Here is a 26614-nt window from a genome sequence, read left to right as displayed (position 1 = left end):
TAAAAGCTTTGCGGGAGATGAAAGCCGGCAAGACAGGGGGTTTGGATGGTATTGCAGTGGAATTTATTAAAAATGGTGGTGATTGTATTATTGACTGGTTGGTAAGGTTATTTAATGTATGTATGACTCATGGTGAGGTGCCTGAGGATTGGCGGAATGCTTGCATAGTGCCATTGTACAAAGGCAAAGGGGATAAGAGTGAGTGCTCAAATTACAGAGGTATAAGTTTGTTGAGTATTCCAGGGAAATTATATGGGAGGGTATTGAGTGAGGGGGTGAAGGCATGTACAGAGCATCAGATTGGGGAAGAGCAGTGTGGTTTCAGAAGTGGTAGAGGATGTGTGGATCAGGTGTTTGCTTTGAAAAATTTATGTGAGAAATACTTAGAAAAGCAAATGGATTTGTATGTAGCATTTATGGATCTGGAGAAGGCATATGATAGAGTTGATAGAGGTGCTCTGTGGAAGGTATTAAGAATATGTGGTGTGGGAAGTAAGTTGTTAAAAGCAGTGACAAATTGTTACCAAGGATGTAAGGCATGTGTACGTGTAGGAAAAGAGGAAAGTAATTGGGTCTCAGTGAATATTGGTTTGCGGCAGGGGTGCCTGATGTCTCCATGGTTGTTTAATTAGTTTATGGATGGGGTTGTTAGGGAGGTGAATGCCAGAGCTTTGGAAAGAGGGGCAAGTATGCAGACTGTTGTGGATGAAAGAGCTTGGGAAGTGAGTCAGTTGTTATTTGCTGATGATACAGCGCTGGTGGCTGATTCATGTGAGAAACTACAGAAGCTGGTGACCGAGTTTGGTAAAGTGTGTGAAAGTAGAAAGCTGAGAGTAAATGTGAATAAGAGCAGGGTTATTAGGTACAGTAGGGTTAAGGGACAAGTCAATTGGGAGGTAAGTTTGAATGGAGAAAAACTGGAGGAAGTGAAGTGTTTCAGATATCTGGGAGTGGATTTCACAGCGGATGGAAGTGGAAGTGAATCATAGGGTGGGGGAGGTGGCAGAAGTTCTGGGAGTGTTGAAAAATGTGTGGAAGTTGAGAACATTATCTTGGGAAGCAAAAATGGGTATGTTTGAAGGAATATTGGTTCCAACTATGTTATATGGTTGCGAGGCATGGGCTATAGATACAGGTGTGTGGAGGAGGGTGGATGTGCTGGAAATGAGATGTTTGAGGACAGTATGTGGTGTGAGGTGGTTTGATTGAGTAAGTAATGAAAGGGTAAGAGAGATGTGTTGTAATAAAAAGAATGTGGTTGAGAGAGCAGAAGAGGGTGTTTTGAAATGGTTTGGTCACATGAAGAGAATTAGTGTGGAAAGATTGACCAAGAGGATATATGTGTCAAAGGTGGAGGGAACGATGAGAAGTGGGAGACCAAATTGGAGGTGGAAAGATGGAGTGAAAAAGATTTTGAGTGATTGGGGCCTGAACATGCAGGAGGGTGAAAGGCGTGCAAGGAATAGAGTGAATTGGAACAATGTGGTATACCGGGGTCGATGTGCTGTCAATGGACTGAACCAGGGCATGTGAAGCGTCTGGGGTAAACCATGGAAAGTTCTGTGGGGCCTGGATGTGGAAAGGGAGCTGCGGTTTCGATGCATTATACATGACAGCTAGAGACTGAGTGTGAACGAATGTGGCCTTTGTTGTCTTTTTCTAGCGCTACCTTGCACTCATGCGGGGGAAGGGGGTTGTCATTTCATATGTGGCGGGGTGGCGACGGGAATGAATGAGGGCAGACCGTATGAATTATGTACATGTGTATGTATGTATATGTCTGTGTGTATATATATATGTATACATTGAGATTTATAGTTATTTACATGTGCTATGTGTGGAAATGTTTGTATATACATGTGTATGTCCAAGTATTGTGTTTGTCAGTGTAATATCACACTCATCATGTTTAGAGATACTTTTTGCAAGTATGATAAAAGTTATGGGTGGCATCCATCACTGCCATATTAAGTTTCGTAATAATGTAATGAGTGACAGAATGCTGAAGGGATATGCATTCACAGACCTTGTTCTCCATTATTTGCCTGAAAAAGTTAAAGTACTTGGTCTTTGAAGTGGTTTGACAACACCCAACACCCATATGAATTTATGGAGAATTTGTTTTTAAAGAAGGTTTGCCAAAGACCAGGCCATTGGTATGCTTCAGTGATGTGAAGCTTACGTCTTATGAAGGCCACCAGAGACATTTGACATTGTCCTTAACTTTGGCTAAGATCACCCCATTGGTTTAAATGCTTCAATCATTGATTTAAAGCTTATGTCTTTCAAAGCCCCTCAGAGACATTTACCATCTTCCTTAACACTGTCCCATTTAATTCAAGGTTTTACACTTTGGGTTAGCTATAATGTATATCAGTACTTTTTCTTTGAATATAATAAGCACCTATTTACAGACTGCTTTGTCTTGGTGATATATACTGTACGCTTTTATACGCTGAACTGTTTTTGGTAGCCTTTACTCTCATTATACTTATGTGAATGCATGCTAGATCTCTTTTATTTTTATTTTTTTTTTTTTTTCTGTCTCCCGCGTTTGCGAGGTAGCGCAAGGAAACAGACGAAAGAAATGGCCCAACCCACCCCCATACACATGTATATACATACGTCCACACACGCAAATATACATACCTACACAGCTTTCCATGGTTTACCCCAGACACTTCACATGCCTTGATTCAATCCACTGACAGCACGTCAACCCCGGTATACCACATCGCTCCAATTCACTCTATTTCTTGCCCTCCTTTCACCCTCCTGCATGTTCAGGCCCCGATCACACAAAATCTTTTTCACTCCATCTTTCCACCTCCAATTTGGTCTCCCTCTTCTCCTCGTTCCCTCCACCTCCGACACATATATCCTCTTGGTCAATCTTTCCTCACTCATTCTCTCCATGTGCTCAAACCACTTCAAAACACCCTCTTCTGCTCTCTCAACCACACTCTTTTTATTTCCACACATCTCTCTTACCCTTACGTTACTTACTCGATCAAACCACGTCACACCACACATTGTCCTCAAACATCTCATTTCCAGCACATCCATCCTCCTGCACACAACTCTATCCATAGCCCACGCCTTGCAACCATACAACATTGTTGGAACCACTATTCCTTCAAACATACCCATTTTTGCTTTCTGAGATAATGTTCTCGACTTCCACACATTCTTCAAGGCTCCCAGAATTTTCGCCCCCTCCCCCACCCTATGATCCACTTCCGCTTCCATGGTTCCATCCGCTGCCAGATCCACTCCCAGATATCTAAAACACTTCACTTCCTCCAGTTTTTCTCCATTCAAACTCACCTCCCAATTGACTTGACCCTCAACCCTACTGTACCTAATAACCTTGCTCTTATTCACATTTACTCTTAACTTTCTTCTTCCACACACTTTACCAAACTCAGTCACCAGCTTCTGCAGTTTCTCACATGAATCAGCCACCAGTGCTGTATCATCAGCGAACAACAACTGACTCACTTCCCAAGCTCTCTCATCCCCAACAGACTTCATACTTGCCCCTCTTTCCAAAACTCTTGCATTCGCCTCCCTAACAACCCCATCCATAAACAAATTAAACAACCATGGAGACATCACACACCCCTGCCGCAAACCTACATTCACTGAGAACCAGTCACTTTCCTCTCTTCCTACACGTACACATGCCTTACATCCTCGATAAAAACTTTTCACTGCTTCTAACAACTTGCCTCCCACACCATATATTCTTAATACCTTCCACAGAGCATCTCTATCAACTCTTATCATATGCCTTCTCCAGATCCATAAATGCTACATACAAATCCATTTGCTTTTCTAAGTATTTCTCACATACATTCTTCAAAGCAAACACCTGATCCACACATCCTCTACCACTTCTGAAACCACACTGCTCTTCCCCAATCTGATGCTCTGTACATGCCTTCACCCTCTCAATCAATACCCTCCCATATAATTTAAAAGGAATACTCAACAAACTTATACCTCTGTAATTTGAGCACTCACTCTTATCCCATTTGCCTTTGTACAATAGCACTATGCACGCATTCCGCCAATCCTCAGGCACCTCACCATGAGTCATACATACATTAAATAACCTTACCAACCAGTCAACAATACAGTCACCCCCTTTTTTAATAAATTCCACTGCAATACCATCCAAACCTGCTGTCTTGCCAGCTTTCATCTTCCGCAAAAGCTTTTACTACCTCTTCTCTGTTTACCAAATCATTTTCCTTAACCCTCTCACTTTGCACACCACCTCGACCAAAACACCCTATATCTGCCACTCTATCATCAAACACATTCAACAAACCTTCAAAATACTCACTCCATCTCCTTCTCACATCACCACTACTTGTTATCACCTCCCCATTTGCGCCCTTCACTAAAGTTCCCATTTGCTCCCTTGTCTTACGCACTTTATTTACCTCCCTCCAGAACATCTTTTTATTCTCCCTAAAATTTAATGATACTCTCTCACCCCAACTCTCATTTGCCCTTTTTTTTTTTCACCTCTTGCACCTTTCTCTTGACCTCCTGTCTCTTTCTTATATACATCTCCCACTCAATTGCATTTTTTCCCTGCAGAAATCGTCCAAATGCCTCTCTCTTCTCTTTCACTAATACTCTTACTTCTTCATCCCACCACTCAGTACCCTTTCTAATCAACCCACCTCCCACTCTTCTCATGCCACAAGCATCTTTTGCGCAATCCATCACTGATTCCCTAAATACATCCCATTCCTCCCCCACTCCCCTTACTTCCATTGTTCTCACCTTTTTCCATTCTGTACTCAGTCTCTCCTGGTACTTCCTCACACAAGTCTCCTTCCCAAGCTCACTTACTCTCACCACCCTCTTCACCCCAACATTCACTCTTCTTTTCTGAAAACCCATACAAATCTTCACCTTAGCCTCCACAAGATAATGATCAGACATCCCTCCAGTTGCACCTCTCAGCACATTAACATCCAAAAGTCTCTCTTTCGCGCGCCTGTCAATTAACACGTAATCCAATAACGCTCTCTGGCCATCTCTCCTACTTACATACGTATACTTATGTATATCTCGCTTTTTAAACCAGGTATTCCCAATCATCAGTCCTTTTTCAGCACATAAATCTACAAGCTCTTCACCATTTCCATTTACAACACTGAACACCCCATGTATACCAATTATTCCCTCAACTGCCACATTACTCACCTTTGCATTCAAATCACCCATCACTATAACCCGGTCTCGTGCATCAAAACCACTAACACACTCACTCAGCTGCTCCCAAAACACTTGCCTCTCATGATCTTTCTTCTCATGCCCAGGTGCATATGCACCAATAATCACCCATCTCTCTCCATTTTATTCAAAACCTTTCCAGATTGATTAAAGCTACATTTGATATTTTTCCAGTTGGATATAACAATGAGCAATTATTATAGCCAAGAGAGATATCAGGAGATCCCCAACACAGATGTTGAGCGGATTGCTGTATCACCAGATGGGTATTGGTTAGCAACTGTTGAATGTAGAAAAGACTTCCAAGCTTCTTTTGAGCTTCGACTTAAGTTCTGGAACTTCAGTGAGGAGGACCAAAGGTAAGATTTTCACTTGTGTGGTGTGAATGCTTGTTAGACTGTAATGGACTAGGAATGGTTGATATTATCTAAGTTTCTAGTAATTAGCACTGGAGAAATATCAGAACCATTGCATTTCCTGCATAGCTCTACTCCATTGCAGAGCCCCCAAATTGTAAGTAAACCTATTGTAATGAACACGTGGTGTGTTCTAACTCTGCAGCATTTTACACCCAGGACATGCTTTGTCATTTTTCTTATATAATGCAAAGCAGAGGGCAGTATGGTACTGCATGATATAGTAAAATATTGGTACCAGTTTTGTTCTGTCATTTACAAAAGCCACACATCTTGAATGAAGGTGATAATGTGGGCCACGAAAAATCAAGTAGATGTTAAGATGGTTTAAAAGGAGCTATAACTATTATGATAGGTCTCCTTGTTGTTTTTTAGATTTCCCCTTAAAATTGACATATATTGGACAGGTTCACACTTTGTTTTCGTATTTTAGGGAGACCTTTTTTTTGGCAGGAGTGTAGGGTTGTGAAATCCACCCCTTCTGTGTTATTTTTTGGGGAATGTGGAAAGAAGTAAGGATATTTCTTCAGAGGCTTAGTTGTTACAGATACTACAAGTTGAGAAATGGCAAATGAGTGTTAAGAAAAGATTTCATGTGTTCCATTATTGTCTTATAATTTTTTTTTTTTTTTTTTTTTTATACTAATCGCCATTTCCCGCATTAGTGAGGTAGCGTTGAGAACAGAGGATGAGGACTGGGCCTTTGAGGGAATATCCTCACCTGGCCCCTTTCTCTGTTTCTTCTTTTGGGAAAAAAAAAAAAATGAGGGGAGGATTTCCAGCCTCCCGCTCCCTTCCCTTTTAGTCGCCTTCTACGACACGCAGGGAATACGTGGGAAGTATTCTTTCTCCCCTATCCCCAGGGATAATTTTGTATACTTTTAAACTTTTTTAAACTTTTACTCTTATTAACCTTCAATCATTTGTGCTTACACATCTCATAAAACACAACCATCTGCAGCTCCTTTTCACTCTTAGCAAGTAATCTAGTATTATATGCAAACAGCGTTGCCACTTGCTACCAAACATCACTGCCGCACTTCATATCTGCATGCCTTTCCCCAGTTTTGCTTTTATCTTTCTTATCATCCCATCCATATCTGTATACTTTATATTAAAAGCCACTGTGACATCACACAGCCCTGCCTCGCACCAACATGTGTACCGAAACTTATGGTCAACTCTTTATTCACCCTTACACATGCATTTGCTCCTCAATAGAAGGCTTTCACACCATCCAACATTTGTACACCTGCCACATTTATCCTTAATCCACCCCATAGAGCAATCCACTCAACTGTCTTAAGTTTTCTGCAGATCCATGAAAGATTGATACAGCTTCTAACATCTTGATAGATACGTTTCCGCTGTCATCTTCACCACAATAACCTGATCCACACATTCCCTATTCTTTCCTAAAACCCCATGCTCCTCACTACTTTGCATAAAGTCACTTCCATCTCTCTATATCTTCCAGACACTTTTCCTGGTATACTTAATAGACTTATTCCCCTATAATTGCTACATACATCCTTAGTACCTTTTTTGTTGATTAAATGGAAAATGATAGCTTTCACCCAAGCCTCAGGCTCAGCATTCTTTCCATGCTAAATTATATATTAGATACATGCACTCTATCACACTTTGTCATCCATACTTCAACATGCCAGCCATAATCCCATTTTTACTCCAGGTGCCTTTCCTTCCTTCGACCTCATTATTGCCTTTGTTACCTCTCTTTTTGCTATAGGCCCATGCATTATATTCTCTTCCTTCCATCCTCTATGCCCATACTTGTATCATATGCTGCCTCATTTTTTCCCACATTCATCAGATCTTCAGAATACTTTTTCCATCTTCTTTTCACTTCCTTTTGATTTAGCAATTCCTCTTTCTTACTTCTTATATTACATCCACCTCTTACCTTTTTAATTTTCCAGTGCATTTTCGTATTTTCCTAAACTTTTTACTCAACTTTTCCAAAATCTTCATCTACACTTTCTTTGCTTTCTTATGTCAGCTTCTTAACATTCCACTTACACATCTTTTATTCTTTCCTCCTCCTTTGCTGAAGTTCCACTGGTGGATTCCTTTTTACCAGTCTACTAAATGCTTATTTCTTTTCTTACATAGCATTTCTAAAATCTTCCATCTACCATGCATTTTCCTTTTTATTCCTATATCTCACATCTTTGTATCCAACTACTAATTCTACAACCTCAAATTGTCTTTCTCTAAACATTTTAAACATCTCATTCTTACATGACTGCATTCCTACATTTATTGCACTTACATCTGAAGTTTCAGTCACCTTCCTTTCATATTCCTTGCACATTTTCTTTTTCATATTCTTGCTTACTAACACTTTTACTTCTCCATTCTTCCTCACACCATACTTCCACTTCTTCCTGATTCCAACACCCACAAGAACTGTGAAATGGTCGGTCTCTCCAAAGAATTCTCTCACAACTTCAGTATCTAGCACATACTTTCTCACTCTTTCATCCACTGCCACATAAGTAATCAAATTCTTTTGCTCTTCTCTTCCATTAATTTCTTATCTGCGTATAAGTGTGGATCATCTTGTGCTAAAAGAAAAGATGTTTTGAAGGAATAAACCCCTATCAGCATGAACATCCACAAGATAACTTCCATTCTCGTTTACTCCAGGCACTCCCCATTTACCAGCTATCTTGCCAGTTTCATTACATCCCACTTTTACATTCATATGACCACGTATCTCTTTCTCTCAAAACCGTTTATACAGTCATTCAAACTTCTCCAGAAATGCTTTGTTTCACCCTCACCTCACACAGTTTTCATATTCACAGGCTCATATTCACATACCCATGCATACTTCACAATTGCAGTTTTTCCTTTTACCCACAGGAATCTTGACCCATTCCATCCATACTCTTTAACATCCTCCCATACTCTCAATGATAGCAGCATTGCACATCCTCCTCTCCCCTCCCCCCACCCTTCCTTGATCATTTTTGTTCATACCACTCCAACTTGCTGTTTATATGTATTACTACATCCCGTTATTTGATTTTCACCTGTTTGCTCAGAAGGTCTTAAAGCAGTATAGTTTGCTTCATGTGTAATTCTCTCATTCAGCAAAGTGTAACATTCATTTAAGATATTTTCTATGGTATAAGTATACACATGTGAATAGGAGAGATGGTCAAAGGGCATTATTGGATGTTTTGATTCACAGGTGTGTAAAAGAGAAACTTTTGGATGTTAATGTCCTGATAGGAGCAGCTGGAGGGATTTCTGATCTTTATCTTGTGGTGATGAAGGTGAAGATTTGTAGAGGTTTTGAAAAAAAGAAGAGAAAATTTTTAGGAGAAGAGAGTGGTGAGAGTAAATGAGCTTGAAAAGGACACTTGTGTGAGGAAATACCAGGCGAGATTGAGTGTAGAATGGGAAAAGGTGAAAGCAAATGATGTGAGGGGAGTGTTGAGAAATGGGATGTATTTAAGGGAACCAGTGATGGCATGTGCAAAAGATGCAGGTGGCATGAGATAGGTGGGATGTAGGCATATTAGAAAGGGTAGTGAGTGGTGGGATGAAGAAGTGAAGTTGTTAGTGAAAAAGAAAAGAGAGGCATTCCGATGATGCAAAGAAGTAGGGCAAATGCTCGCCTTTCACTCTCCTGCATGTTCATGCCCCGATCGCTCAAAGTCTTTTTCACTCCTTCCTTCCACCTCCAGTTTGGTCTATCTCTTCTTGTTCATTCCCCCTCGGATACATATATCCTCTTTGTCAGTCTTTCCTCATTCATTCTCTCCATATGTCCAAACCATTTCAGCACACCCTCTTCTGCTCTCTCAACCACACTCTTTTTATTACCACACATCTCTCTTACCCTTTCATTACTCACTTGATCAAACCTCCTCACACTACATATTGTCCTCAAACATTTTATTTCCAACACATCCACCCTCCTCTGTACAGCCCTATCTGTAGCCCATTCCTCACAACCATATAACATTGTTGGAACTACTATTCCTTCAAACATACCCATTTTTGCTCCGAGATAACATTCTCTCCTTCCACACATTCCTCATTGCTCCCAGAACCTTTGCCCCCTCCTCCTCCCTGTGACTCACTTCTGCTTCCATGGTTCCATCCACAGCTAAGTCCACTCCCATATATCTAAAACACTTCACTTCCTCCAGTTTTTCTCCATTCAAACTTACCTCCCAATTAACATGTACCTCAACCCAACTGAATCTGATAACCTTTCTCTTATTCAATATACTCTCAACTTTGTCTTATAACACACACTACCAAACTCAGTTACCAACCTCTGCAGTTCCTCACCTGAATCAGTGACCAGAGCTGTATCATCAGCAAACAACAAATGATTCACTTCCCTGGCCCTCTCATCCACAACAGACTGTATACTTGCCCCCTCTCCAAAACTCTTGCATCTGCCTCCCTAACCACCCCATCCATAAACAAATTAAAACAACCATGGGACATCACACCTGCTGCAAACTGACATTCACTGGAAACCAGTTATTCTCCTCTCTTCTTATTTGTACACATGCCTTACAACTTTGGTAAAAACTTTTCACTGCTTTTAGCAACTTACCTCCCACACTATATACTCTTAAAACTTTCTACACATTATCTCTGTCAACCCTATCATATGCCTTCTCTATATCCATAAATGCTACATACAAATCCATCTGTTTTTCTAAATATTTCTCACATACATTTTTCAAAGCAGACACCTGATCCACACATCCTCCACCACTTCTGAAACCACATTGTTCTTCCCCAATCTAATACCTTTACCCTCTCAATCAATACCCTCCCATATAATATTCCAGGAATACTCAACAAACTTATGCCTCTATAGTTTGCACACTCACCTTTATCCCCTTTGCCTTTGTACAATGGCACTATGCATGCATTCCACCAATCCTCAGTTACTTCACCATGATCCATACATGCATTGAATATCCTCACCAACCAATCAACAACACTGTCCCCCTTTTTTTAATAAATCATACTGCAATACCATCCAAACCTACCACCTTGCCAGCTTTCATCTTCCACATTGCTTTCAGTACCTATTTTCTGTTTACCAAACTATTATCCCTAACCCTCTCACTTCGCACACCACCTCGGCCAAAACACCCTATATCTGCTACTGTATCATCAAACACATTCAACAGACCTTCAAAATACTCACTCCATCTCATTCTCACTTCATCACTTCTTGTTATTACCTCCCCACTTACCCCCTTCACTGATGTTCCCATTTGTTCTCTTGTCTTACGCTCATTATTTACCTTCTTCCAAAACATCTTTTTATCCTCCCTAAGATTTAATGATGCTCTCTCACCCCAACTCTCATTTGCTCTCTTTTTCTCTTGCACCTTTCTCTTGACCTGCTGCTTTCTTTTATACATCTCCCAGTCATTTGCACTACTTCCCTGCAAGCATCATCCATATGCCTCTCTTTTCGCTCTCATTAACGACCTTACTTCTTCATTCCACCACTCGCTACCTTTCTAACCTGCCCCTCTCCCATCTTTCGCATGTTATATGCATCTTTTGCGCAAGCCATCAGTGCTTCCCTAAATGCATCCCGTTTCTCACCCACTTCCCTTTCGTCATTTTTTGTCACCTTTTGCCATTCTACGTAAGTATATGTATGTGAGTAGGAGAGATGGTCACTGGGTATTTTTTGATGACTTGTTGATTGAGAGGCATGTAAAAGAGAGACTTGCAGATGTTAATGTGCTGAGAGGGGCAGCTGGTGGGATGTTTAAGCACTATCTTGTGGAGGCGAAGATGAAGATTTGTAGAGGTTTTCAAAAAGAAGAGGGAATGTTGAGGACAAGAGAATGGTAAGAGTAAGTGAGCTTGGTGTGGAGACTTGTTTGAGGATGTACCAGGAGAGATCGAGTGTAGAATGGCAAAAGGTAAGAGCAAATGACATGATGGGAGTGGGTGAGGAATAGGATGTATTTAGGGAAGCAGTGATGGCATGTGCAAGAGATTGATGTGGCATGAGAAAGGTGGGAGGTGGGCAGATTGGAAAGGGTAGTGAGTGGTGGGATGAAGAAGTAAAGTTGTTAATGAAAGAAAAAAAGAGAGGCATTTGGATGATACTTGCAAGGAAGGAGTGCAAATGACTGGGAGATGTTTCAGAAAAGTGGCAGGAAGTCAAGAGGAAGGTGCAAGAGTTGAAAAAGAGGGCAAATGAGAGTTGGGTTGAGAGATTATCATTAAACTTTTGGGAGAATAAAAAGATGCTTTGGAAGGAGGTAAATAACATGTATAAGACAAGAGAACAAATGGGAACATTGGTGAAGGGGGCAAGGGGGGGAAGTAAAAATAGGTATTGATGAATTGAGGAGGAGATGGAGTATTTTGAATTGTTGAATGTGTATGATGATAGAGTGGCAGATGTAGGGTGTTTTGGTCGGGGTGGTGTGCGAAGTGAGAGAGTAAATGAGAGTGGTTTGATGAAGAGAGGAGAAGCAATGAAAGCATTGTGGAAGATGAAATCCGGCAAGGCGGCAGGGTTGGATGGCAGTGTTGTTGAATTTATTAAGAAATGGGGTGACTGTACGGTTGATTGGTTGGTAAGGATATTCAGTGCATGTTTGAATCATGGTGAAGTGTTTGAGGATTGGCAAATTATATGTATAGTGCCATTGTACAGAGGCAAAGGGGATAAAGGTGAATGTTCAAACTACAGAAGCTTAAGTCTGTTGAAGTGTTCCTGGAAAATTGTATGGGAGGGTATTGATTGAGAGGATGAAGGCATGTACAGAGCATCAGATTGGGGAGGAGCAGTGTGGTTTCAGAAGTGGTATAGGATGTGTGGATCAGGTGTTTGCTTTGAACAATGTGTGAGAAATGTGTAGAGAAACAGATGGATTTGTCTGTAGCATTTATGAACCTGAAGAAGGCATATGGCAGGGTGGCTAGAGATGCTTTGTGGAAGGTCTCAAGAGTATATGGTGTGGGAGGTAAGCTTTAGAAGCAGTAAGAAGTATTTATCAAGGATGTAAGGTATGTGTGTGTACGACTAGAGAGAGAGGAGAGTGATTGTTTCTCAGTGAAGGTTACTCTGTGGCAGGGGCGTGTGATGTCTCCATGGTTGTTTTATTTGTTTATGGAAGGAGTGGTTAGGGAGGTAAATACAAGAGTTTCAGAGGAAGGGGCACGTATGCAGTATGTTGGGGATGAGAGGGCCTGAGAATTGAGTCATTTGTTGTTCACCAATGATGCAGCACTGGTGGCTGCTTCAAGTGAGAAACTGCAAAAGTTGGTGACTGAGTTTGGAGAAGTGTGTGAGAGGAGAAAATTAAGAGTAAATGTGAATAAGAGCAAGGTTATTAGGTTCAGCAGAGTTGAGGGAGAGGTTAGTTGGGATGTGAGTTTGAACGGAGAAAAACTAGAGGAAGTGAAGTGTTTTAGATATGTGGGAGTGGATTTAGCAGCAGATGGAACCATGGAAGTGGAAGTGAGACATGGGGTGGGGAAGGGGGGGGCAAAGATTCTGGGAGTGATGAAGAATGCATGGAAAGAGAGAACATTATCTCGTAGAGTGAAAATGGGTTTGTTTGAAGGAATAGTAGTTCCAACAATATTATATGGTTGCGAGGCTTGGGCTATAGATAAGTTTGTACATTGTACAGGGGAGGGTGGATGTGTTGGAAATGAAATGTTTGAAGGCACTATGTGGTGTGAGGTTGTTTGATTGAGTAAGTAATGAAAGGGTAAGAGAGATGTGTGGTAGTAAAACGAGTGTGGTTGAGAGAGCAGAAAAGGGTGTGTTGAAATGATTTTAACATATGGAGAGAATGAGTGAAGAAAAGTTGACAAAGAGGATATATGTGTCAGAGGTGGAGAGAACAAGGAGAACATGGAGATCAAATCCGAGATGGAAGGGTGGAAAGAAAGAAATTTTGAGTGATCGAGACCTGAACATGCAGGAGGGTGAGAGGCATGCAAGGAACTGAGTGAATTTGAATGATGTTGTATACTGGGGTCAACATACTGTCAATGGACTGAACCAGTGCAAGTGAAACATCTGGGGTAAACTATGGAAAGGTTTGTGGGTCCTGGATTTGGATAGGGAGTTGTGGTTTTGGGGTGCATTACACATGATAGCTAGAGACTGAGTGTAAACAACATGGCGGATTTGGGGTGCATTACACATGATGGCTAGAGACTGAGTGTGAACAAACATGGCCTTTTGTGTCTGTTTTCATGGCACTACCTCGCTGATACAGGGGATGGTTATACTGTTTCCTGAGCAGCAGGGTGGCACCGGGAATGGATGAAGCAAGTGAATATGAATATGTACTTGTTTATATGTTTGTATATGTGTATATGTTGATATGTATATGTATGTGCATACGAGTTGATGAATCTTTCTTCATCTGTTTCCTGGCGCTACCTCTCTGATGTGGAATACAGCGATCAAGCATAATAATGATAATAAGAAAAATAAGGTATAAGGGGAAGACTTAATGATAGTAAAAAGAAATAAGGTATGTGGGGAAGACTTGCTCTAAGTGGGCTGAACCAGGGCAGATGATGCAGAGTGGTCTGTATAACTTGACCATGGATGTTAGGTTCTAGTTTTGGTGCATTGTGCTTGACTGCTGGGAACTGGAAATATGCAAGGGAGGCCTTTGACCATTTGTTCCTAATGCTGCCTTGCTGAGGCAGTAAAGACAGTTAGATATAAAAAGAAAAAATTTAAAGATCACCTTCCTGCTAATGCAAACCTAGTAATCTGTATTCTGCATTTTATACCAGAATATGCAGTAAACAATACAGTGTATTATGTTTTCATTTTATTGTAGTTGAGAGTTTAGTTGTTGTGGAAGAGTGATTATAGATCATGTCTGATATGTTGCTTAAAGGTTATTGAAATTTTTTACTTAATTTGTGTACGCTATGAAAGTTTGCTGATTATTAACTACTACATAAACTCATCTCCAGATGGTACCTGAACACTTTCATAGACAAGCCACATGACAAGTACGTCAATGAGATCATCTTCCAGCCCACTCCTACTTTGGGCAGTACATCACTCTGCATATCATGTGGAGACGATGGGAAATTCAAGATATGGAAAATGGTTGATACATCAGATATATATGGTAAGTTTTATGAATTATCTAGGTCTCATTAGTCATGTTTAAAGCTTTGATGATTTCTCAGTATTCCTGATGATTATCAAGAATTTACTTACACTTGTACATGAGTGTTAAAATGTTTATGCTATGATTTTGATTTTTCTTCATAAAGAAATGTAACTAGATATTTAGGTATGGTATATTTAAATGGCTAAAGATGTTCAGTGAAAGAATTTAACAAGTGGCATTTCCGGACTCTGGACTCTGTCTGCTCGTGGTTACATCACAAGCCAGAAGTCACCTCTGGCACGACTGTGTCATCCTCAGTGGATGGAAAGGATTATGTTCTTGAAAATGACCTTCTCACTCCAAAGGAGTCCATAATTTCCCTGTTCTTGATTGGAATGCAGCCAAAAACCTGTAGAAGCCCCATTAGATGGTTTCTTGGGTAGTATAATGATAGGTGAAGAGCTAGGCAATCCTGACCCATCATCTACATAATTCCTCCATGCCTTAACTTCCACTGCAACCTCCACAGGAAAGATTTAGGTTGATTTTAGGTTAGTTTTGTGTATATCATAAGTAATATTATGAAAGGTTAAGAGAGATGTGTGGTAATAAAAAGAGTGTGGTTGAGAGAGCAAAAGAGGGTATGTTGAAATGGTTTAGGCATATGGAGAGAATGAGTGAGGAAAGGTTGACAAAGAGAATATATGTGTCAGAGGTGGAGGGAGCAAGGAGAAGCAGATCAAATTAGAGATGGAAGGATGGAGTGAAAAAGATTTTGAGTGACCAGGGCCTGAACATGCATAAGGATGAGAGACATGCAAGGAATAGAGTGAATTGGAACAATGTGGTATAGTGGGGTCGACATGCTGTCAGTAGACTGAACCAGGACTTGTGGAACATCTGGGGTAAACCATGGAAAGGTCTGCAGGACCTGGATGCAGATAGGGAGTTGTGGTTTCGGTGCATTACACTTGATAGCTAGTGAATGAATGTGGCATATTTTGTCTGTTTTCCTGGCACCACTTCGCTGACACACGGAGTGGTGATGCTGTTTCCTTTGGGGTGGGGTATCTCTGGGAATGGATTAAGGCATACTAGTGTGAATATGTACATGTGTATATTCCTGTGAGTCCATGGGGAAATGAAACACAATAAGTTTCCAAATGCACTTTTGTGTAATAATCACATCATCAGGGGGGAAACAAGAAAGAAGTGTAACAGTCAGTTGATACACAATGAAGAATCATAGCTAGGACACCATTTGGTAGAGAAGTGACCACCCAAATGGAGGATGGGTGCATTCAAGTCTGGCAACATGCATATCATAAATTTATTATTTGGTCAAGAAGGGGAACTTTTACTTGTTTCATCAACAATAAAGCTATCTGATTTGCATAGACCATCACTAATATTAATATTACAATTCTTTGTGTATTTTATGATAGATGATTCAGTGATATTTCTCATGGTAAAAGAGAGTTAATAACTTAGATGGCATTACTCCAGTCAGTACAGTGATGACAGTTTTTAACTTGATTAAACAAGGCATTTAATTCTTCTCCAGTTCTTATACTATATTCATGTTGGAGACAGCGACATAGTATCATAAAAAAGATAGAAATTATTCATTTATTTACTATACTTTGTTGCTGTTTCCTGCGTTAGCAAGGCGCCGCAAGGGAACAGATGAAAGAATGGCCCAACCCACTCGCGTACACATGTATATATATAAGTGCCCACACATGCTCATATACGTACCTGTACATATCAATGTATACATACACATACATACACAGACATATACTAACAAGTACATATTCATACATTCTGCCTTCATCCACCCCCCCCCCCCCCCCCCCCCCACACACACACACACACACACACACACACACACACACAAACGAAATGTCACCTCCCTCTCCCACGTGCGTGCAAGGTAGAGCTAGGAAAAGTCAAGAAAGGTCACATTCGTTCACACTCAGTCTCTAGCTGTCATGTGTAATGCGCCCAAACCATAGCTCCCTTTTCACATCCAGGCCCCACAAAACTTTCCATGGTTTACCCCAATCGCTTCATATGCCCTGGTTCAATCCATTGACAGCGCGTCAACCCTGGTATACCACATCATTCCAGTTCACTCTATTCCTTGCACGCCTTTCACCCTCTTGTATATTCAGGGCCCGATTGCTCAAAATCTTTTTCACTCATCTTTCCACTTCCAATTTGGTCTCCCACTTCTCGTTCCCTCCACCTCTGAGACATATATCCTCTATGTCAATATTTCCTCACTCAGTCTCTCCATGTGACCAAACCACTTCAATACACCCTCCTCTGCACTCTCTACCACATACTTTTTATTACCACACATCTCTCTTACCCTTTTATTACTTACTTGATCAAACCACCTCACACCACATATTGTCCTGAAGCATCTCTTTTCCAACAAATCCACCCTCCTCCGCACAACCCTATCTATAGCTCACGCCTCACAACCATATAACATTGTTGGAACCACTATTCCTTTAAACATACCCATTTTTGCTCTCTGAGATAATGTCCCTGCCCTCCACACTTTCTTCAACGCTCCCAGAACCTTCGCCCCTTTCCCAACCCTGTGACTCAATTCCACTTCCATGGTTTCATCCTTTACCGAATCCACTCCCAGATATCTAAAACACTTCACTTCCTCCAGTTTATCTCCATTCAAACTTACCTCCCCATTTGCTTGTCTCTCAACCCTATTGAACCTAATAACCTTGCTCTCATTCACATTTACTCTCAGATTGCTTCTTTCACACGCTTTACGAAACTCAGTCACCAACTTCACTTTCACCTCCACAAGATAATGATCAGACATCCCTCCAGTTGCCCCTCTCAGCACATTAACATCCAAAAGTCTCACTTTCACGCGCCTATCAATTAAAACATAATCCAGTATCGCTCTCTGGCCATATCTCCTACTTACATATGTATACTTATGTTTATCTCCCATTTTAAAACAGGTATTCCTAATCACCAGTCCTTTTTCAGCTCACAAATATACAATCTCTTCACCATTTCCATTTACAATTCTGAACACCCCATGTACACCAATTATGCCCTCAACTGCCACATTACTGAACTTTGCATTCAAATCGCCTATCACTATAACCCGGTCTCGTGCATCAAAGCTGTTAACACACTCACTCACCTGCTCCCAAAACTCTTGCTTCTCATGATCATTCCTCTCGTGACCAGGTGCATAGGCACCAATAATCACCCATCTCTATCCACTTTCAGTTTTACCCACATCAATGTAGAGTTTACTTTCTTACACTCTATCACATACTCCCACAACTCCTGCTTCAGGAGTAGTGCTACTCCCTCCTTTGCTCTTGTCCTCTCACCAACCCCTGACTTTACTCTCAAGGCATTCCTAAACCACTTTTCCCCTTTAACCTTGACCTTCGTTTCACTTAGAGCCAAAACATCCACGTTCCTTTTCTCAAACTTATTACCTATCTCCCCTTTTTTTCTCAACTTGGTTGCAACCACACACTTTTAGACACCCTAATCTGAGACTTCAAAGAGGATGAGCACTCCTCGCATGACTCCTTCTTCTGTTTCCCCTTTTAGAAAGTTAAAATACAAGGAGGGGAGGGTTTCTAGCCCCTCACTCCCATCCACTGTAGTCGCCTTCTACGACACGCGGGGAATGCATGGTAACTATCCTTTCTCCCCTGTCCCCAGGGATTATTATTATTATTAATATTATTATTATTATTATTATTATTATTATTATTATTAGAGTAGCAGATATAGGGTGTTTTGGTCGAGGTGGTGTGCAAAGTGAGAGGGTTAGGGAAAATGATTTGGTAAACAGAGAAGAGGTAGTAAAAGCTTTGCGGAAGATGAAAGCCGGCAAGGCAGCAGGTTTGGATGGTATTGCAGTGAAATCTATTAAAAAGGGGGGTGACTGTATTGTAGACTGGTTGGTAAGGTTATTTAATGTATGTATGAATCATGGTGAGGTGCCTGAGGATTGGCGGAATGAGTGCATACTGCCATTGTACAAAGGTAAAGGGGATAAGAGTGAGTGCTCAAATTACAGAGGTATAAGTTTGTTGAGTATTCCTGGGAAATTATATGGGAGGGTATTGATTGAGAGGGTGAAGGCATGTACAGAGCATCAGATTGGGGAAGAGCAGTGTGGTTTCAGAAGTGGTAGAGGATGTGTGGATCAGGTGTTTGCTTTGAAGAATGTATGTGAGAAATACTTAGAAAAGCAAATGGATTTGTCTGTAGCATTTCTGGATCTGGAGAAGGCATATGATAGAGTTGATAGAGATGCTCTGTGGAAGGTATTAAGAATATATGGTGTGGGAGGCAAGTTGTTAGAAGCAGTGAAAAGTTTTTATCGAGGATGTAAGGCATGTGTACGTGTTGGAAGAGAGGAAAGTGATTGGTTCTCAGTGAATGTAGGTTTGCGGCAGGGGTGTGTGATGTCTCCATGGTTGTTTAATTTGTTTATGGATGGGGTTGTTAGGGAGGTGAATGCAAGAGTTTTGGAAAGAGGGGCAAGTATGCAATCTGTTGTGGATGAGAGAGCTTGGGAAGTGAGTCAGTTGTTGTTCGCTGATGATACAGCACTGGTGGCTGATTCATGTGAGAAACCGCAGAAGCTGGTGACTGAGTTTGGCAAAGTGTGTGAAAGAAGAAAGCTGAGAGTAAATGTGAATAAGAGCAAGGTTATTAGGTACAGTAGGGTTGAGGGTCAAGTTAATTGGGAGGTAAGTTTGAAGGGAGAAAAACTGGAGGAAGTGAAGTGTTTTAGATGTCTGGGAGTGGATTTGGCAGCGGATGGAACCATGGAAGCGGAAGTGAATCATCGGGTGGGGGAGGGGGCGATTATTCTGGGAGCCTTGAAGAATGTGTGGAAGTCGAGAACATTATCGTGGAAAGCAAAAATGGGTATGTTTGAAGGAATAGTGGTTCCAACAATGTTGTATGGTTGCGAGGCGTGGGCTATGGATAGAGTTGTGCGCAGGGGGGTGGATGTGCTGGAAATGAGATGTTTGAGGACAATATGTGGTGTGAGGTGGTTTGATCGAGTAAGTAATAATAGGGTACGAGAGATGTGTGGTAATAAAAAGAGTGTGGTTGAGAGAGCAGAAGAATGTGTTTTGAAATGGTTTGGTCACATGGAGAGGATGAGTGAGGAAGGATTGACCAAGAGGATATATGTGTCAGAGGTGGAGGGAACGAGAAGTGGGAGACTAAATTGGAGGTGGACAGATGGAGTGAAAAAGATTTTGAGTGATTGGGGCCTGAACATGCAGGAGGGTGAAAGGCCTGCAAGGAATAGAGTGAATTGGAACGATGTGGTATACTGGGGTCGACATGCTGTCAATGGATTGAACCAGGGCATGTGAAGCGTCTGGGGTAATCCTTGGAAAGTTGTGTGGAGCCTGGATGTGGAAAGGGAGCTGCGGTTTCGATGCATTATTAAATGACAGCTAGAGACTGAGTGTGAACAAATGGGGCCTTTGTTGTCTTCCTAGCGCTACCTCGCACACATGAGGGGGGAGGGGGAGGTTATTTCATGTGTGGTGAGGTGGTGATGGGAATGAATAAAGGCAGACAGTATGAATTATGTACATGTGTATATATGTATATGTCTGTTTGTGTGTATATATGTATACGTTGATATGTATAGGTATGTATATTTGCATGTGTGGACGTGTATGTATATACATGTGTATGTGCGTGGGTTGGGCCATTCTTTCGTCTGTTTCCTTGCGCTACCTTGCTAATGCAGGAGACAGCAACAAAGCAAAATAAAAAAAAATTATAAGATAAAATAAATTATTATAATACATAATCGGTTCCCAACATCAGCCTCTCACCCTCCTGTATGTTCAGGCCCCAGTTACTCAAAATCTTTCTCACTCACTGTCTATCTATCTATGTATCTGATGCTTGTTCCCTCCAGGAACTCCTATCAAAGGTGGCCGCAGCAAAAAAGCCTCCATTGATCCTTGTCCTCACATGCCTCCCTTGCATATACCATTCCATGCTGTCATCTAGTGTTTCTTTTCCTCCTATACTCTTCTACTCTTTTTCCTCATGTCACAGGTCATCTTCCTCTTACACCAACCCCTTTAAATGTATTATTATACATTCTCCTTGTAAATTTCCTCTTCTTGCATTTTTTCATCCACTCTACTGTTCCACAATTCATTCCCTTTACATTCCCTGTCATACCAAATTTCTCATACACCCCCTCTTTTGTTACTTCATTCCATCTAGGCTTATCACATGCTCCTGTCAAATAGCTCATTTCAGTAGCTTGGATTCTTGATTTCTGTGACTCATTCTATGTGCATGTTTTGGCTGCATAGGTCAGGGTTAGGAGGACTATTTATATTTATTATCTCTGTACTTTTTTTTTCATACGTTTTTGCCATTTCCTGCATCAGCAAAGTAGAGTTAAGAACAGAGGACTGATCCTTTGAGGGAATATCCTTACATGGCCCCCTTCACTGCTCCTTCTTGTCAAAAATTGAAATTCCAAGTATCAGATATGTAATATTCAAGAATTTTTCAAGCAAATCATATTTTCAGGTAAAAATAGTGCATGGAATTGTTGTGGTGTGGGCTTCTACCGACACCTTCCGGCAACTGCAGTAAGAATGTCACCAGATAATTCACTTATTGCTGCCAGTTTTGGGAATATTCTCACATTCTGGCAACCTCAGTTTTGCCACCTCAAAGGAACACTCTCACAACCTTATCTCACCGAGAAGATTCGGTAAGGCATTCCATCATTTTGTAAACAAGTTGATTAGAAAAGAATCATGCAAGAGCCACCATTCTTTATAGTAATAAAATGCATACCACTGGGGTAATTTTGATATATGATTGCTTGCCTTTCCTGCCCTTACTGAGATAGCATTAGGAACAGACAATTGAACCTTCAAGGAAAAACGTTTCACTTGGTTCAATTTGTTCCTAATTTTAAGAATTGATTATTCAGGAGGGTAGAATTTCCAGCACCTCTTTACTCCATCTTAGTCCTCTTCTATGATATGGAGATACCTCGTTTAGAAGTAGAGTGAGCCAGTTAGCCTTGTAACCAAAACCAAGCAAATTTATGACATCACAGGCTGGAAGAATTTTATATAATTTGTTGAATTGCGTAATGGCATGGGATCAAGGGCAGTTGAGGGCTTAGGAATACTGTAATCTTTATTTCCAGCACAGAAACTGGTGGGCAGCGAAGAGGGGTTTTTTTTTTCCAGAACATGAATTCAGAATGAGTGACGAAACATTGACAAAGAGGATGTATGTGTCAAAGGTGGAGGGAACAAGGAGAAGCAGGAGACCAAATTGGATGTGGAAGGATGGAGTGAAAAACATTTTGAGTAATCAGGGCCTGAACATACAGAAGTGTGAGAGGTTTTCAAGAAATAGAGTGAATTGGAATGATGTGGTATACTGGGATCAACATGCTATCAGTGAACTGAACCAGGGAAAGGTCTGTGGGGCCTGGGTGTGGATAGGGAGCTCTGATTTTGGTGTATTACACAATGACAGCTAGAGACTTAGTGTAAACGAATGTGGTCTTTTTCTCTGTTTTAATGATGCTACCTTGCTAAAGCAGGGGGTAGCGATGCTGTTTCCTGTGGGGTAGCACCAGGAATGGATGAAGGAAAGCAAGTTCATTGGTTGGTAAGGTTATTCATTGTATGTATAGACCATGGTGAAGTGCTTGAGGACTGGTGGAATGCATGCATAGTGCCATTGTACAAAGGCAAAAGGGATAAAGGTGAATGCTCAAATTACAGAAGTATAAGTTTATTGAGTATTCCTGGGAAATTATATGGGAGGGTATTGATTGAGAGGGGAAAGACATGTACAGAGCATTAGATTGGAGAAAAGCATCATGGTTTCAAAAATGGTAGAGGATGTGTGGATCAGGTGTTTGCTTTGAAGAATGTATGTGAGAAATACTAAGAAATACAGAATGGTTTGTATGTAGCATTTATGGATCTGGAGAAGGCATTTGATAGGGTTGATAGAGATGCTTTGTGGAAAGTTTTAAGAGTATATGGTGTGGCAGGTAAGTTGTTAGAAGCAGTGAAATGTTTTTACCAAGGGTGTAAGGCATGTGTGTGAGTGGGAAGAGAGGAAAGTGATTGGTTCCCAGTGAATGGCGGTTTGCGGCAGAGGTGCGTGATATCTCCATGGTGGTTTGATTTGTTCATGGATGGAGTTGTTAGGGAGGTGAATGCAAGAGTTTTGGAGAGAGGGGCAAGTATGCAGTCAAAACATGAAAAAATGGCCCAACCCACCCACATACACATGTGTATGAATAAACATCTGCACACGCACATATACATACCTATACATTTCAACATGTACATACATATACATACACAGACATATGCATATATACACATGTACATATACATGCTTCCTTCATCCATTCTCACCCCCCCCCCCTGCCACACATTAAATGGAACGCCCTTCCCCCCATGTGCGCTTGAGGTAGCACTAGGAAAAGAAAACAAAGGCCACATTCGTTCACACAATCTCTAGCTATCATGTATAATGCACTCTAACCACAGCTCCCTTCCCACATCCAGGCCCCACGAAACTTTCCATGGTTTACCCCAGGCGCTTTACGTGCCCTGGTTCAATCCATTAACAGCACGTCAACCCTGGTATGCCACATCATTCCAATTCACTGTATTCCTTGCACGCCTTTCACCCTCCTGTATTTTCAGGCCTCAATTGCTCAAAATATTTTTCACTATATCCTTCCACCTCCAATTTGGTCTCCCACTTCTCGTTCCTTTCATATCTGACACATATATCTTTTATGTCAATCTTTCCTCACTCCTCTCCATATAGAATACTTCCCACGCATTCCCTGTGTGTCGAAGAAGGCGACTAAAGGGGACGGGAGTGGGGGGTTAGAAACCCTCCCCTCTTTGTATTTAAGTTTCTAAAAGGGGAAGCAGGAGTCATGCGGGGAGTGCTCATCCTCCTTGAAGACTCAGATTGGAGTGTGTATGGATATGACCAAGATGAGAAACAAGGAGAAATAGGTAGTATGTTTGAGGAAAGGAACCTGGATGTTTTGGCTCTGAGTGAAAAGAAGCTGAAGGGTAAAGGGGAAGAGTGCTTTGGGAATGTCTTGGGAGTAAAGTCAGGGGTAGGTGGGAGGACAAGAGCCAAAGGAAGGAGTAGAACTTTTCCAGAAGCAGGAGTTGTGGGAGTATGTGAGAGAGTGTAAGGCCCCACAAAACTTTCCATGGTTTGCCCCAAGTGCTTCACATGCCCTGGTTCAGTCCATTGACAGCACATTAATCCTGGTATACCACATCGTTCCAATTCACTCTATTCCTTGCACGGCTTTTACCCTCCTGCATGTTCAGGCCCCGATCGCTCAAAATCTTTTGCAATCCATCTTTCCACCTTCAATTTGGTCTCCCGCTTCTCGTCGTTCTCTCCACCTCTGACTCATATATCCTCTTTGTCAATCTTACATCACTGATTCTCACCATGTGACCAAACCATTTCAATACACCCTCTTCTGCTCTCACAACCACATTCATTTTATTACCGCTCAACTTCCACACATTTTTCACCAATCCCAGAACTTTCGCCCCCTCCCCCACCCTATGATTCACTTCCACTTCCATGGTTCTGTCTACTGCCAAATCCACTCCCAGATATCTAAAACACTTCATTTCCTCCAGTTTTTCTCCATTCAAATTTACCTCCCATTTCACTTGTCCCTCAACCCTACTGTACCTAATAACTTGCTCTTATTCACATTTACTCTCAGCTTTCTTCTTCCACACACTTTACCAAACTCAGTCACCAGCTTCTGCAGTTTCTCACCCGAATCAGTCACCAGTGCTATATCATCAGCGAACAGAAATTGACTCACTTCCCAAGCTCTCTCATCCACAACAGGCTGCATACTTGCCCCTCTCTCCAAAACTCTTCCATTCATCTCCCTAACAACTCCATCCATAAACAAATTAAACAACCATGGAGACATCACGCACCACTGCCGCAAACCAACATTCACTGAGAACCAATCACTTTCCTCTCTTCCTACTCGTACACATGCCTTACATCCTTGATAAAAACTTTTCACTGCTTCTAACAACTTGCCTCCCACACCATATATTCTTAATACCTCCCACCACTCCTGAAACACGAGTGGTGGGAGTATGTGATAGAGTGTAAGAAAGTAAACTCTAGATTGATATGGGTAAAACTGAAAGTGGATGGAGAGAGATAGGTGATTATTGGTGCATATGTACCTGGGCATGAGAAGAAAGATCATGAGACGCAAGTGTTTTGGGAGCAGCTGAATGAGTGTGTTAGTGGTTTTGATGCACGAGACCGGGTTATAGTGATGGGTGATTTGAATGCAAAGGTGAGTAACGTGGCAGTTGAGGGAGTAATTGGTATACATGAGGTGCTAAGTGTTGTAAATGGAAATGGTGAAGAGCTTGTAGATTTATGTGCTGAAAAAAGACTGGTGATTGGGAATACCTGGTTTGAAAAGAGAGATATACATAAGTATATGTATGTAAGTAGGAGAGATGGTCAGAGAGCGTTATTGGATTACGTGTTAATTGATAGGCACGTGAAAGAGACACTTTTGGATGTTAATGTGCTGAGAGGTGCAACTGGAGGGATGTCTGATCATTATCTTGTGGAGGCAAAGGTGAAGATTTGTAGAGGTTTTCAGAAAAGAAGAGAGAATGTTGGGGTGAAGAGAGTGGTGAGAGTAAGTGAGCTTGGGAAGGAGACTTGTGTGAGGAAGTTCCAGGAGAGACTGAGTACAGAATGTTCAAAGGTGAGAACAAAGGATGTAAGGGGAGTGGGGGAGGAATGGGATGTATTTAGGGAAGCAGTGATGGCTTGCGCAAAAGATGCTTGTGTCATGAGAAGTGTGGGAGGTGGGCAGATTAGAAAGAGTAGTGAGTGGTGGGATAAAGAAGTAAGAGTATTAGTGAAAGAGAAGAGAGAGGCATTTGGACGATTTTTGTAGGGTAATAATGCAAATGAGTGGGAGATGTATTAAAGAAAGAGGCAGGAGGTCAAGAGAAAGGTGCAAGAGGTGAAAAAGAGGGCAAATGAGAGTTGGGGTGAGAGAGTATCATTAAATTTTACGGAGAATAAAAAGACGTTTTGGAAGGAGGTAAATAAAGTGCGTAAGACAAGGGAACAAATGGGAACTTCAGTGAAGTGGGCCAATGGGGAGGTAATAACAAGGAGTGGTGATGTAATGAGGAGATGGAGTGAGTATTTTGAAGGTTTGTTGAATGTGTTTGATGATAGAGTGGCAGATATAGGGTGTTTTGGTCGAGGTGGTATGCAAAGTGAGAGGGTTAGGGAGGATGATTTGGTAAACAGAGAAGAGGTAGTAAAAGCTTTGCGGAAGATGAAAGTCGGCAAGGCAGTGGGTTTGGATGGTATTGCAGTGGAATTTATTAAAAAAGGCGGTGACTGTATTGTTGACTGGTTGGTAAGGTTATTTAATGTATGTATGATTCATGGTGAGGCGCCTGAGGATTGGCAGAATGCTTGCATAGTGCCATTGTACAAAGGCAAAGGGGACAAAGGTGAGTGCTCAAATTACAGAGGTATAAGTTTGTTGAATATTCCTGGGAAATTATATGGGAGGGTATTGATTGAGAGGATGAAGGCATGTATGGAGCATCAGATTGGGGAAGAGCAGTGTGGTTTCAGAAGTGGTAGAGGATTTGTGAATCAGGTGTTTCCTTTGAAGAAAGT

The 26614-nt window shown here is 41.4% G+C and overlaps 1 protein-coding gene across 1 annotated transcript in view; it reads left to right on the top strand.

Moving 5' to 3' along the window:
* Positions 1-26614, top strand: part of l(2)05287 (WD repeat-containing protein l(2)05287) — a 188534-nt gene that overhangs the window by 100777 nt on the left and 61143 nt on the right. Inside the window, exons 9-11 of the mRNA XM_071663178.1 lie at positions 5431-5615; positions 14664-14824; positions 21413-21599. Of these exons, the coding sequence (XP_071519279.1) occupies positions 5431-5615; positions 14664-14824; positions 21413-21599 (533 nt within the window). The remainder of the gene's footprint in view (positions 1-5430; positions 5616-14663; positions 14825-21412; positions 21600-26614) is intronic.

This window comes from Panulirus ornatus, chromosome 1 (assembly GCF_036320965.1).
Source record: "Panulirus ornatus isolate Po-2019 chromosome 1, ASM3632096v1, whole genome shotgun sequence".
Classification (NCBI taxonomy): Eukaryota; Metazoa; Arthropoda; class Malacostraca; order Decapoda; family Palinuridae; genus Panulirus; species Panulirus ornatus.
The sequence above is the reverse complement of the archived record's forward strand: the minus strand, read 5'-3'. Positions and strand labels throughout refer to the sequence as shown.